At 33.3% G+C, this 16135-nt stretch overlaps 1 protein-coding gene and 1 non-coding gene across 2 annotated transcripts; one reads left to right on the top strand and one right to left on the bottom strand.

The window, feature by feature from the left end:
• TRNAF-GAA (transfer RNA phenylalanine (anticodon GAA)) lies at positions 1–73 on the top strand. Its single transcript has one exon. It is a non-coding gene; the product is annotated as a tRNA-Phe (tRNA).
• Positions 74–3055: 2982 nt separating this feature from the next.
• On the bottom strand, positions 3056–9884 carry LOC114719022 (probable tetraacyldisaccharide 4'-kinase, mitochondrial). The gene is made up of 8 exons (XM_028904476.1): positions 9687–9884; positions 9437–9560; positions 5452–5685; positions 5038–5187; positions 4724–4933; positions 4032–4091; positions 3456–3536; positions 3056–3217 (listed from the first exon to the last, which is right to left on the bottom strand). The coding sequence occupies exons 1-8, from the start codon at positions 9857–9859 to the stop codon at positions 3056–3058; spliced, it is 1194 nt and encodes a 397-aa protein (XP_028760309.1). The 5' UTR covers positions 9860–9884.
• Positions 9885–16135: the final 6251 nt, after the last annotated feature.

Below are 16135 nucleotides of genomic sequence, written 5' to 3'. Positions count from 1 at the left end.
GCGGGGATAGCTCAGTTGGGAGAGCGTCAGACTGAAGATCTGAAGGTCGCGTGTTCGATCCACGCTCACCGCATTTTGTTATGTTAGCATTACAATCATCCCTGCTTCTTTCCCTTTCTCTTTCCCGGGAAAATGACACAAAAACAATATTTAAATTTGAAAATCTCAAAATAACCACTTGAATAAGTAAAATTTTAATTTAGGTATAAGTAATCAAATTGGGATTTATAAATTTATTGAAATGATCATATTACTCTTTATTTTAAAAAATAAAAAAGCTAAATACTCTCGCCGTCTTGGCAGTCGCCAGAGTTTAGCAGCTCGCCAACGGCTGGTCGTTGGAGCTTCAACAACTAATAACTATTCTTTCTAAAAATTTTTGCGACTTCAGTAATGCTATTAATAAATTCTGTAATATTATTAACATATTTAATATAGCAGTTAATGATAGGTTTTTTAGGAAATTTAAAAAGTGGTACTTTTACAACTTCAATAACGCTGTTAACAAGTTCTACTCTATTAATAAGTTTGATATAGCATTTAACAACATGTTTTTTAGAAAATTCAAAAAATAATATTTTTACAACTTCAATAACATGGTTAACAAGTCATGTAATGATATTAACAACTCTCATAAAGGTTGATGTCTTTAATATTAGCTCTGATTGTGCAACAAAATTTTCCCAGCTCTCTATGAAGGTGGTGAGAGTTGTTAATACCGTTACACGACTTGTTAACCGTGCTATTGGAGTTGTAAAAATATCGCCTTTTTGAATTTTTCAAAAAACCTATTATTCAATACTAAACTAAACTTGTTAATGGAGTCACAAAATTTGTTAACGACGTTATTGAAGTTGTAAAAATACTACTTTTTGAATTTTCTAAAAAAATTTATTGTTAACTACTATACTAAACTTGTTAATAACGTTGCAGAAATTGTTAATTATGTTACTGAAATTGTAATTCTAAAAAAAATAGTTGTTGGTCGCCGCTTGAACTCCAACAGCCGCTATCAGTATTAGAACTCCAGGGACTGACCGACTAGTGAGGGTTTTGGTTTTTTTTTTTTTAAAAAAAGAATTAAAAAAAGGGCAAAATGGTCATTTTAATAAATTTTCAAATCCCAATTTGGTCACTTACACCTAAATTGACATTTTGTTAATTTAAGTGACCATTTTGAGATTTTTAAGTTTAAGTGTCATTTTCGTCCCCCCCCCCAAGCCTCACTGGCTTCTTTTACACAAATGGGCTGACCTTTTGTTCTCGTTTGTTGGGTCCCTATGGATAGCTGATGGCCTGTTTGAGCGAGCCATACTGCTGCCAAGTACTAATGTCCACAGAAAATATTTCATTAATTTATGAAATTGCTTTTTAGAAAAGAAACAAGAAAAAAAATAGACTGGTATGTTTAACTGTTTTTAATTAGGTATAAAATAAAAATGAGAATGCGAATAAAAAAAATGAAAAAGGGGCTTTCTTTCTTTTGTTTTTTGGTTACAAGGGGCGGGATCGAACCCACACGCACACACCCTGCACACACCCACACATACCACTAGGCCAAACGGCCGGTGGTAAAAAAGGGGCTTTCTTAAAATCCCAATAACCCACTCTTTCAGCTCCAAAAAAAAAATCAACATCAATTCTTTTTTTTTTAAAAAAAAGTTCATTTTCTTTGTAGAAAGAACTTTAAAGGGAAAATCACAAAACAAAAGATCACTGAAATAGAAAAATTGTACATAAGAATCCGTTCATAAAAATTATTGTCAAAACCTATACAATTATTGTCAAAACCTATAATGATATTATCATGACTTCCCATTTATAATTTTTTTATTTCAGCAGTGTTTTTCCAATCTTAAATGTGAACCCAAACAGTTCACCCCACTAAAAAAACACAGAAACTTTTGATGGTTGCTGCAGTGAACTGATCGGGTACCGTCAAATCAAAATACTTTTAACAGCGTATGCCATCATAAAATGATTAAGGCTGACATTAATGTGGGCAACTTTATGTACTCTTTCAAGTCTGCTCCCATTCATCCCGCTCATCCAATCAAAGGAAAGCCCAAAAATCATAGTCTTTTCTCTCAATCTCCCCCCTTTCTATCCGTTTATGATTCTTCTTTTATGATCGGAAACCAGTGGTTTCAGGAGAATTATAATAAGGTCTTATATAAGGAAAAAAATTACAAAACAAGTTTTATAAGTTATTATTCTTAATTCTAAAACTTGTCATTACAGACTGCTCAAGTTGTTATTAAACTTTTTAATAATTATTTTCTTTATATGGAACTTGATTGTAATTCTTCTAATAGTTTTCCCTCAGGTCATAAGCATTAAGCATTATGACGTCAATCTGAACTGTTTCCCCAGTTAGTGTGAGCAGGCATCCACATATGATTCCCAAATTGGTGCCCCTTTTTGCCTTTTAGGTTCCATCATCACCCAACCATATGAACATGAGAAAGCATCTACACGTGCTAGGGGACGGCATGTAAAGTAAGTTTAATTATAGTTCATTTATTTTCTTGACCACACACTCTAATTTAACCATTTTCACTGGCCTTTTTTGTTAATATCTTTTCACCCCATGGATTTGGCTGGATAGTACTAAACTAGCAAACCAAATATAAAACTCTTAATTCTGACCGAAAGACATTAACCCTTAATGCCGGTGCCATAATGTCACAGCGGTGTGGGAATACATGCGTGTGCGGGAATGTTGAAAAAATACAAAACCCTCAAGACATGCAACTACTAGAAGATAGAATTAGATCAAGCAAGGTTATCCAGACTTTGATCTTTATTTTTTCAAAAAAACTGTTTTATCCCCCCAAATAAAAACATAATCTTGATTTTAAGCATGTTCAGTTCTTGATCGTGATTAGATTGCTATCCAAATCAAAAACGTTTTTTAGTTCGAGCCTAGACCATCATGGGCGACGCAATAAATAGCTAGTCCAATAACTTCAATCGCAATACTGAGAGGCTTTACAAATATGAATATTTTGAGCACATGCTCGTGAGGGAATGTTTCAAATAAGGTATAAACTTGCTAATTTGCAACAGGATATTTTAATTTCAGCTGATCCCTCAGACACTTCTTGAAGCCTTCCTCTGAGCTGTTGCAGTAGGGCACCACCTTCAATTTAGAACAGAGAACAAAAACTTTGAATGGATCTAATCGTTTAAGGATCTCTGGGTCCCTATCATAATCCTGGCAAGATGAGAATTTATATACAAGTAGATGAGTTCAAGTATGGGCATAAATGTCATTGAGTGCGCTCGTGTGTGAGTGGGATAAGTGACTTTAGAAGAGAAGTGAAAGGAGTAACTAATCATAGTAGTATAAATGTATATATTTGTAATCTTACAATGACTTGTTACTCTTCTTAATTTATACATTCATATACATGTGTGTGCGCGTGGATGGACAAGAGTATATTTCTAGCTACCTTCTCTGTCACTATGACGATTGGCTTCAAACCAAACCTGATCTCTAGTTCTCCAAGTCTAGCTCTGATCATCTGAATATCCTGTATTAACCCAACATATGAGATTAACAGCTTAGTTCTAAATGCAGAAAAGTGAGGGGGAAAATAAACGCATGAAATTCTCTAAGCAGGCAGCCTAATGCTTTTAGTGTGGTTTCCTTTGCATATTTATTTAGTGCTGTGTGGCGCAGCACGAATGTATGACATGAATTTATAAGGGAAAAGCCTTTAAGCTTTTTCAATATTTATAAGGTTTTTAATAAAGCAATGACACCTGAACCATCTATTAAAGGGAGCTGATGCGTTGCTAGTTTGAGAGAAGGGGGCGAATTATTCACACATCATAACTTTATCAAATAATTTAAACGCCAAGAACTCCATCCACATGTTGTGCTTTAATGATGACTAGAAAAAACATAATAAGCCGGCTTTAAGCCTAATATATGCCTCAGGCTTCTTTTTAGTGTTTCCCTACTGCTGGTTCAGATATGCAGAGATGTGTTAATAGTTGTCATGCATCAAAGCAGAAAATTATACCTCAGCATCAAATACATGATGATCACTAAAATCAACTCGATCAACATAAACAGCTCCCATCTGCATCAAGGTATCTGCAATTTAGAGTGAAAAATACACACGGAGGTAAAGTAAACATATGTCAAACATCCCCATAAAAGAGCTAGAACATAACAGATATCAAACATGATGGCCGAATTGTACGGCAAAGAATTTTGGTAGCTTTGGTCATGATAGGGGTAACAAATAAGCCCAAATGTAACCAGGAAAAGTAAAAACTTATCCATTTAAACCATTTTATGCTTATAGCAATGCATGTCTCTTTCAGGTCTTGTCCGTGAGTTAATATTTTGCAGCGACTCAATGCAGACGATGAACTGTTTCACACATTATATGTTTATGTCCGTGTTTGGGGGGTTTTTCAGATCATTTTCCTAGCATCTCATGCAGCAACTCTCATGCATACTGATATGTAATTCAAAATAAATGAGGTAGTTAGAGGAGTTAAAGGACGTAGGTTGTTATAAGTAGGCCATAAATTAATGGTCATTGATTGTTGTAGTTAGGCTTTGAATATATAAAATTGAGTCCTGTTCTTTCTAGTCTCTCTCATCTTCTATCTTTCTCTATTCTCTCTTCTATCTTCTATTTTCCATTCTGTCTTCTCCTTTCCCATCCCTTCTACATATCACAAACAAATTAAGGAAGAATACCTTTTGGACCTGCTTCACAAAAGAATCTGCAGAACCGATTGCAGAAACACATAATGCAAGGGCTTTATGTACAACCCTCAAGGGTACTTTGGAGTTGATGGTTCTCACGTCAATTAAGTACGATGGATCCATTCTAGTAAAGAAAACAGGAACAGACTCTTTAACTTTTTGAACAATTGACTTGATATCCTCAAGACTATCTTCAGAAACCTGAAAATCCCCAAAAGTATAAGCCTCGTTGCATCATATTTGTACATCTGGTAAACATGTAAAATTAAAAATTATATCAACAGCAGGGGGAAATATTAACATACTAAGTCAGCATGGTGTACAACAACAACATCTGCTCGTCGAAGTGCAGTCAAAGGTTCCCTTAGCGGTCCAAGTGGCATTAGTTGAAGGTTACCCCAAAGAGTTAATCCATTAACCATTACAATCTCCAAATCTCGCCACAAGCTCCAATGCTGCCTTCCGCATAAATCATAGAATTTAGAGCTAATAGCAGGTCAATGTAACAATATTTTATTGCCATAAATGCCTTTTGGTAATTATCACCAAAAATTTAAATCTCGAGCAATCAAAGTGCAGCAGACAAGACTGAGAACGAACATAACTTGAGGAGCATATCTTAGCAGGGACATCAGATGTTTAAACAAATAATGTAGAAGAAAGTCATGTGACAATAGATCAAGGAAAGGGGAGAGGGGCAAGGTGAATGAATGCATCACCTGCATTGCATCATCAAGAACTGCAACTCCAACTTTTTTGGAATCGCAATAACTTTCCTTCTTCCTATTAAGGCAAAGTTCCTCACACCATGAACTTTGATAGCCATTAATATAGCCATATTTTTGGATGAAATGACTTGCAACAGCTGCTCGATTTGCACCAACACCAAATTGAACAGTTGTCCCAGATAAGTGTCTTCGAAGCATGTTGACTTCATCCCCACCTCCATAACCCTACCACAAAAAGGGATAGATTGATTCGGCTGTGCATCTTGCTGATTAAAAGCTGAACTGAATATACATTATAATTATAGTTTTGGTTTGTCATGAAGGATTGGCATTTCAATTAACTTCAGGATATAGCCACTCAAGATACTCATTGTAACTTCAGGGCATGTGGGGCATGGACAGATTTCTAACCTATCAACTCATAGAAGAAGCTTAGTTTCTAAGAGGATACCAGCAGTCTCCATCAGTCTGAGACAGCTAATTTCAATAAAATCAGTCTGAGACTGTCAGTGCTAAGCATTGAAGGTGTCACAGAACACATCCATCCAGCCATTGTAGGACAGAAAAATTAAAAACCGGGCAAATGAAAAACGCAGATCATTCAGTATGCCTATTTCAATTTTCACACATGCTGCCTTTGCAACTAAACAATTTATCCTGGTTACAAATGAGCCAAATGAGATATATGGCGGTTTCTTTTTAGAAGTTTCCTATTATTTATTATCTGAAAATTTTGGATGTTATCAATAGTTGAGTTAAAAAAGGGGCATTATTTTACTGGTAATTGTAGAGCCACTGTGATTTGGAATAGTCCAATATGCTTTCTGAGTGTACTGTACAATGAAAATATAGAGTCGGGTGTATTGAGGAGATTACAAGGGACAATGAGGAGAGATATTAGGAATAATTTGAATCTAATTTAATCCCCTAAAATCAGCTTACTATTTCCGAAATTATAATTATCTACATATTAACTACAGTAATCCAGTCACAGGTCATTGGAAAATCCTACTGGAAAACGAAAGGAGTCATACCATGTTAAAATGATAAAGCTCAATTGCATAATATAATACCCTCACCCAGACATCAAGTTCATTTTCAAAAAATTTCAGGAGTACTTTAGCAGTTCAAAGTCACATTACTATGCCAAAAGTCATTCTTCCAGGTTGGATTGTTAAAACATATGGCCAGATTTACAACTAATTTTAAACACCCTGCTTTTGATTTCAATTCATAGTATAGTGATTTTAATAAATCAACCAAAAATGAAAATTTAATATATTTTATTTATTTATTTAAAGAAATCCATCTTGTCATAAACTCTGATAAAACTGTGATCAGTAAACTAACTCCATGTACTCTGCATGCTTGAACTATTGGAACATAAACCTATTACGGGAGCAGCAGCAATAGATTTGGTCTTGGTGCAGAGCTCCAAGATAGTACTATTATATTAAGCTCCTGATAGTACTATTATATTAAGCTCCTTGCACGTTTCTCAGTCAGCCATGCCCAAGTTTACAATAGTTGTTACTTGGCAACAACACAAAATTGAGACTCTGAGCCACTGAATATGACTGAGCTACAACCAGGTGTCTTTTGAGATCCCTCATTCTCCTTGACAATCCTCACCCTTTCAGCTTTCTCCCATTTTTCAGAAGCTGCATAGATATTAGACATAAGCACACCATAAGAATTATCGCCAGAAAGAGAGTCCAGACTTTGTGCCCTAATATCCTTCATTATTTGTTCAGCCATTTCCAAATCTGAATGAATCCGACATGCACCGAGCATTGCTCCTAGAACTGTGTCATTGGGTTTCATTGGCATTCTTTTTATCAACTCATAAGCCTCCTCTAATCTCCCTGCCCGCCCCAAGAGGTCAACTATGCATCCGTAATGCTTGATGCTTATTTCCAATCCACATTTCAGCATTTTGGATATTAATTCTAATGCTTCATTCACAAAGCCCCCATGAGCACAAGCTGTGAGTGCAGTGAGAAAGGTGATGCCATCAGGCCTTACATTTGAATTCTCCATTCTGCCCAAAAACTCAAGGACTTCAAGACATTTTCCGTTGATAGCAAAACCAGATATCATTGCATTCCAGCAGAAGATGTTCCTTTCAGTAAACTCTTCAAAGACCAATCTTGCATTGATTAAATCCCCACATTTTGCATACATGTCAATTAATCCACTAAGAACAAACTGATTCATCTTTAGTGCTCTCTTTCTTATCATATGGTGGATTTTCTTACCAACATTTAGAAGCCCTGACTGAGCACAAGCAGATAAAATACTAACAGCAGTAAACTCATCTGGATGAAACCCTTCAGCTTGCATGTCATCAAATGTTTTTAGTGCTTCCTCACTAAATCCATTCTGGACATACCCAGAAATCATGGAATTCCAAATCTCTAAATTCCGGACAGGAACCTGCCCAAAAATGGCCTTGGCCTCTTTGACATTGCCTATCCTTGAGTACCCACAAATCATACATGACCAGGCGAAGAAATTCCTCCCAGGCATCTGCTCAAAGATCTCTCTGGCAGCTTCCATATTCCCTCTTCTAGCATACCCATCAACCATCACAGTCCATGTTCCCACATTTTTTAACTGAGGTGGACCATTTTCAAACAACTGTCGAGCAGTGACAATATCTCCACTCCTTGCAAACCCATCAATCATCTGATTCCAAGTTACTTCTGTTCGTTCTGGCATCTTGTCAAATAGAATTAATGCAGAATTTGTGTCCCCATTTTTTAGGTATCCATTAATCATGGCATTCCAGGTGACAACATTTTTCTCAGGCATAGATTTAAACACCTTACAGGAATCAAGAACAGCACCACGCTTAGCATAAATACCAATTAATGTGGTTCCAATCGTTACATCACTGTCTGAACCAGCCTTAATGGACTCCGCATGCAAAGCCTTCCCATAATCAAAGAATGAAAGAGAAGCACAAGCTTTAAGTAACAAAGGGATCACGCTAAAAAGGTAGATTCCTTCATAACGAATTTGTTTATACACAACCAGGGCCTCTTTCCATGATCCTTGGTAAATATAGTTACTAATTAATGAGAACCAATTACATACATAGGGGAAGCTTCTGATGGTGCAAAATTGAAATATTTGATTGACAGTTGCAGGATGCAGGAGCAAAAAACCTTGAAAGTTTTGATGTGCAGTTGGAACTTTTGATTGGAAATATCTAGGAAACGGATGTAGGAGCCAAGAACATGGAAGGTTTTGATGTAGAGGTGGTACTTTTGTTTGATAATATCTAGCAAAACGTTGTATGCGTTGTGCAAAACTCAGCATTCTAGCTATTCTCATTTCCATGGCCTCTTCTAATCTAATTGGTGAAGATGATGTGTTTGAAGTCATAATTGAAAGTGCTGAAGAAGCGCTCCATCACTGAGATTTTTGAAGTTGAGGACAAGCAACTGCAGACTGAAACCATTTGAGATTCTGCCACTTAGTTAGAATCCAAATAAGGTGCCTATTATGGTTATCAAGTTCTAATGGTGGTACCGCCAGCTCAAACGTGCTGGGATCCAATCAGTTGAGAGAAAATATATTATATTTGCATCGGATTATTTCAAGAATCATATCAAACCAGTTGAATGACCTGGTTAACCATAACATGATATAAAATTTTCAATTTCACGACGAAATTTCAAGAATGAAGCCAAATTGCTCAATCGCATGAGTGTTATTGGGGAGAAAAATGGCAAGCACCATGCATTTTTACGGTAGTAAATAATAATAGACAACAGATACACAGGTTTTATATTCAGCTGAAAGTTGGAACAACAAGCCAGTGACATAGCATGGTCAAAATCATAAACAGTTCAGTATTAAAAAGATTAAAAAAATAATATTGAACTGGCCAGCTAAATTTCAAATAAAATTGACCAGTACGGCTGTGACATCTAAGAACTTGGAAAACAACGTAACCGATGAAAAATACCCTGGAAAGAATCAGAGGCGAAATTCCACAATCAGCTAACCAGAGTGCGATGAACTCAACCATCGGTGTCTTCCCATTGCCTCCCCATGTCAAATTCCCGACACTAATAACAGGTAGAGGTAACCTTCCAGATTGAACAAGTACAATACTCAACATTAATGTTCCGACTGACTTACTTATAACCACCAAAAAAAAGCACTGGAGAGGAGAAGAAAGACAGAAAACAATGAGACAAAGAAAAAGGAATTACCGGTGCCTTTGAAAGAAGCCAACTTCGTAGAGATAGTAGCGAAGGGAAAGGACGAGCTTGTAGGTAGAAGAGGCTACAGAAAGGAAAGGAACGACAGAGCGTTGAAGAGGAGGAAGCTTATCGAGACTGTGAGCGTAGGCGATCTCCGTAACAAGCCTTCTCAATTTCTCCATGAAGGCGGGTGATGCACCATCTTCTTCCCAACGGATTACACTTTACCAGAGGCGCGTCAATGTTTATTAGGGGAAAATGTCAAATATTTTTGGAATAAAAATATTTTTTTTATTCTTTTAATAACATTTCAATTTAATTTCTTAACTTTAAAATATATATTTTTATCTTTTAAACAAGAAAATTACACTCAGGTCTCAAAGAAGAAAATTGATTTCAAAAAAGTCCTTAAAAATCCCGAAATGATTCTTAAGTCCTCAGGGATTTGTGTGTAATTAATTGTAATTGTAAAATTACTTATTTACCCCCATTAATTTGAACCCAATATAATTCATTTACAACCTTAACAGTGGCTGTTGACAACTCTCAACAATGCCCCTGGCATCCCACAGAGTGAGTTGTCAGGAGCACTGCTGAGGTTATCAACTACTTCTTCTCAGGTTGTCGACAGCGACTGTTGAGGTTGTAAATGAATTGCTGTAATAAAATTAATAGGGTAAATAAGAAATTTAACAATTATAATTAATTGCACACAGGTCCCTGAGGACTTCAGAATCATTTCGAGATTTCTAGGGATTTTTTTAAAATTAATTGTCTTCTGTTAGACATGAGTGTAATTTTCTTTTTAAACAATGATAAGGAGCCTTGGAATATTAATAAAAGTTAAAACATTATCAAATGATAACATGTTGGTTTTAGTTTTTAATATAAGAGCTAGTTAATTAATTTAAATAGATTAAAAAATTTATTAAGTTAACTATTTATAATAAATATGTGTTATTTTCTCTAGATATGTGTGTTTGCTAAAACTGTCATTTGATAGAACATTTAATATGTGCAACTATTATAATGACTATTTTGAAAAAAATAAATAAATATAAAAGAAAAAGTGAATTGAGATCTTATATGTATGGTCAAATTAAATGTTAAACTAACTCTTATATTAAGGATCAGAAGTGATATTGGGTTTAATTTTCAAACTCACTACAGTTGCTACAAAAAATTACCATTTAAGACTAATTATTTTAGAATTAAAGTCTTAAAAACATAGTTTTTAAAGTTAAGAGACTAAATTAAAACTTTGTAGCACTCTAAAGTATTTATTTTGCTTTGGTGCTGAAAATGCACCTAAAAAATATTTTAAAGTACTATATGCACAAAAAAATATTTCAAAATGCTAGACTATTTAAAAAATACTTCAAAATATTAGATACACTATAAAATATTTTAAGCTACTGGATGTGCTTGAGAAAATAAGTCAAAATGTTAGATGAACTTTAACCCTGCAAAATAAAGAATTAAATATATACTTAAGTCAATATTTTAGCTTTTACTACTTTTTAAAAATTTTATGGTCCTGTAAATTGTAAATCCATATTTAGTTTTTGAAATATCACATGTTTTATTCTTGGTCTTGAAAATTTAAAATCACTAGTTTTGATTTTAAAATTTGACCTTTTTTTTATATAGAAATTTGACCTTATTTAAATTTGTCCAGAAATCTTTGGTCCGCATAACAATGCGTTTGGCTCTTGAAACAAGGCTCTTAAATCACTAATTTTTAATTTCAAGAACGAAAATTAAAATAAGATTAAATTTTAAAATCTTGAAATATTATTAAGCCAGTTACCATAAGGCGAAACATGTCGTGACAAAAACACTGGAGAGTTGTGAATAAAAATATTTTAGCTTTTATTCATTATTTATTCTTTCATTGCAGAAACAAAGAATCAATCATCAACCTGTTCGGTCAAAAAATTTAACAATTTCAGAATTTTAAAACCAAACACATCAATACAAAATATATCAAACTATCAAATTCGTTACAGGCTATTTTATTCAATTCATCTTGTTATCATCATCACTATTTATTTCACAAATCCAGAACATTTAATTGAATCGAGACATCAATCTACTTTTTTAATATTTATTTATTTTGGTCTTAAATAATATCCATCATAGTTATACATATCAAGAAGCTATTATCGATAGATAATTCAAAAACACATAATTTAATAAAGATATTTAAAAAAATTATATTTATGTATTATAAATAATTAAGTTAACTAATTTTTTTAATCTAAACAGCTCGTAACCCTTCATACTCTAAGTCAGTTGGCGGATAGTGCATATTTAAAAAATGCTTTGTTGGATCATCACTAATCCATATTTCAAGGGAAAGGGCATGGAACGATACCCAATTCTTAAAATGATCTCTAACTATTTTTACACATGGATCAGAATTGCCAACTTATAATAAGAAGAAAAAAATATTAATACAATTTTTGATTATTTAAGTTTGTTCTTATTTTGATTTTAATCTATCAAATTTCAAATCACATGTCTTAGCCCCTCAAATTTTTTTTCATTTAAAATATTGATTACTGTAATTTCAAAAAACTTGGACCATTTTGTCCTAAAAGAGACCAAAAGTTATGATTTAAAATTGGGTTAATATAATCTTTAGTCCCTCAAGTATTCTCTCATTTTAGTTTTGGTCCCTCAAGTTTCAAACTATAGGTTTTGATCCCTCAATGAATAAAATGATCTAAGTTTTTATTGGATTTTAGGGATCAATGTTTTAAAGAAAAAGAAACTTAAGGAATCAAAACCCATGATTTCAAATTTGAAGGATTAAAACCAAAATAAGGGTAAATTTAAAAGACCAAAGTTTGTATTATCCCTTTAAGATTTGATAAACTAAAGTCTAAAACTAAAATAAGAATAAATTTGAGAAATAAAAAATTATATTAATCTTAAAAAAATTCTCAACAACGTGATAGTTATAAATAGGATTAGCAATAAATGAGCCTCACACAAAATTCTGTAGTATTTATTTTTATATTTATAATCTATAAATATCATAATCTATCCTCCCAAAACTCCCCTTCCTTTTTTTTTATTTCACATGAATATGGCCGCGGAGTGAAAATGACGTAGGCTCAAATGAGCCTATGATTAATCCCCACGGGCCTCCTTCGCCCTCTACCCGAATCACTCTTCTTTTTCTTCATGTTCAACTTTCTTTGTCAACAAAAGAGAGAATATAAATATACAGAGAAGGGGGGAGAGAGAAAAAAGAGAGAAAAGAGGAGGAAAAAGAGAGAAACGTGTGAAGAGCAAATGGGAAAAAGCAAGCAACAATTCACATGCGACGTGTGAAGGAAGCAACCCAATCGGCACTCAATATAACAGGAGATCCCACCACCTGGTGCTCTCCCCACTTTCAAATTGAGAAAATAAAAAAAAAGTCTTGGAATATAAAAAAATTATAAATAAAAACTCGTTACAATATTATTCTGGATTTTAATAAAATATATAAGTTTTTGATGATAATTTTTATGAACGGGTCCTTACCTGTAAGTTTTCAAATTCTGTGGTTTTTAAAATTTCTTCCTCTTTCCTCGGCTATGTTAACTCTTATTATTATATTAAACATCTTTTTGCTGGCAAAAAAAAAATTAACATCTTTTTCCTAAGGGAGTGTTTGGATAAAAACAAACCATGGTTTCAGAAGTGCTTTTAACGGATTACGAAGTAAATATGTGGAGGATTTGCCTCGTTTACGGAAAAGTGCTTCTGAAACCACGGTTTCAGAGCATCCAAACAGGCTCTAAACCAAAAACGATGACGCTTACAATATAATTACTCTATTATTTATTATATACATCACAAAAGTACAATTTTACCAAGAAAAATTATGGAGTCTGGTCCTACGTACGAACGTCTGTGCCCACCTAAACCTCTTTTTTTTCAAATAATTTATGTTGCCACATATGGGCTCTACGAACTTTAAAAATACTTAAAAAAAATACTTTTATATAAATGAAGATAAAATTTTTCTTATATATTTATCCTAAAAATCCTAAAATTACTTCTAAAAAGTTAATTTAAACACCCTTATTTAGTCATTGTTGGCGTCATTCATCACATATTTTCGAATTTTTGCTTCGTTGAAAATCTTGTTAAGTGTATTTGAATCTTGAGATTGTTTCAAATTATTTTTTTTAACTCTTTCGTAAATTTTATATTATTCTAAATATTTATTTTTTATAAATAAAAATTTAAATGAGTTGAGTTTGAACGTCACATGTTTTTAAATTCAAAGAGTGTTTATGAAAATAAAAATCCTTTATCCATAAGATGCTCAAATCAGTAGTGAAATTTAAAAATATAATTTGAGTTATGAGTCAAGTTTTTATTAACCGGGTCAATCTTTTACTAGCTAATTCTTTTTTTATTTATTATGATGTTTCAGGTATTTATTTCGAACTATCAATGGGCTTCATAGGTTTTGACATCAAATAAATTTCTGGATAACATTAACTGGAATATTCTCATTATTTACACATGGGTAATGGTCAACTTCCGATTGGTAAACGAGGATAGACCCATAATTGATGGCCTCGTTTTTGACCAGCCGTATGCCGCAGAAACAGGACTCGCAAAAAGAAAAAAAATTGAGGGAATAAAAAAGTAAAACAATTTAAATAATTAGAATTAAATATAAGAAAATGTGATTAATTTCATAATGATAATAATAACCAAATGAAAAAACCATCACGGGGAATATGAGGGGAGCCTCATGACTGTCTCTTTTCCTATTTTTGGAATGATTTTGAAAAGCATGTTTTCTCATCAAAATTTTTCATATTAAAAAAACTTTAACTGTGGCGGAAAAAAAGGAAATTTTAAAATTGTGTTTGCTTTAGAGAGAAATACATTTTTAGTTATAAAATTGAAAATTTTATTTTCCTTATATTATTACATTTTTAAATTGTTTTTTTTGTGAAATACTACTTCCATTTCTTAATATAAGACCCTGTTTGATTTTTATTTTGGTTCTAAATATAAGACCCTAATCTACTTTGTCTCTCATATTTATTCAACTTTTTTCAAGATCGTCCTTCTAATAATTATAGTTCTAATCAATACACTTGATTAGTAAGGATATTTTATGAACGACAATACCTATTTAGGACAAATAACTAACTCATCTTACTTCCTTAATCCCCTCAAATTAGTCAACTGGCTCTTATAATTAGGATCAGAAGGAATACAGTTTTAGGTTGTTAAATCACATAAAAGATCTTCTCTTCACTTTCCCCTGCCCCCATAAGATATCTTCCTCCTCTTTCATGAAACCACTTCTCCTTTTCTCCATCAACCCCCCCACCCCCATTTATCTCTATCAAAGTGGTTCAAATGCAAATGCCTTTGCCCAAAGTTCTGTTAATAAAAACACATCAAAGAGCAATGAATTGGGATGAATTAAATGAACTCGTTCTCATTAAAATGCATGGCAAACTTGCAAGTAATATATCTGCATTACAGATATCTCTCAGGCTTTGATACCACCACAATACCTTTTTATTCAAATTAAAAGGACAGATATTAACAACATGAAAATCATAAGTGAAATAAAACCTGTGACCTGTCATTTACAAGAGAGCGTCAATACACGTTTTGGTATTATTGGGCATCGAGTACTCATAAATGAAACATATCTTTTTGTGTAAGTGAAAATAGTATAATTTAGATAAGTAAACAAATATCTTCATTCAGTTATTACTCATCATTTAGACTGTGTTCATCTTCTTTCTTGGAGCATTTGAAGTTGTCATGGGTTAAAAATATACATACCTTAGGAATAGAGAAGGGCTAAATGTAAAATGACAATTAGGTAGATTGAAGTTTGATGGTGGTGAAGCAAAGTGAGGTAAGAATATAAATCAAATAAAATTACTTTGTAGGTATTTATACTTTCACTTAATTTTTTATTTATTTATTTTTCTTAATTAAATACTTTAATTTAATTTTATCAACACCATGATGGAGAGAAAAACGCATAAATAATAATTAACAAATGAAGAAAAATATGGCTATATGTAAAATAGTTTTTCATAAAAAAATAATGCAACTCTAGCTTTTAAATATGAATTTTAAGTATTTATCTGGATTTAATTTTTTAAGAAATTTCCCTCACCACCCATAAATAGGTATGTATGGGATAACATAGATGATTAAATGTGAAAGCAGGGCTTTATTACGGAAGAATGGTTGGGTTGGGTGGAAGCTGGTGAGGGAATGGGGTCCGAATCTCAATAAAATTTGTGCTGTGTGGCCGACCTGAGCTGTTGCCCCCACTCTTACGTTGCCACGTGGTCATCACTATTGTCCAATTCCGGTGGGACCCACCATCAATCAATGCCCACCCCCCAACTTGCCCCTCGAAAATAATGTAACCAAACCCCATGAGAGAGAAACAGTAACGCTTT

The sequence above is a fragment of the Neltuma alba genome, unplaced genomic scaffold, assembly GCF_004799145.2.
Source record: "Neltuma alba isolate B1F8T4 unplaced genomic scaffold, ASM479914v2 tig00011885_pilon, whole genome shotgun sequence".
Taxonomy (NCBI): domain Eukaryota; kingdom Viridiplantae; phylum Streptophyta; class Magnoliopsida; order Fabales; family Fabaceae; genus Neltuma; species Neltuma alba.
The sequence above is the reverse complement of the archived record's forward strand: the minus strand, read 5'-3'. Positions and strand labels throughout refer to the sequence as shown.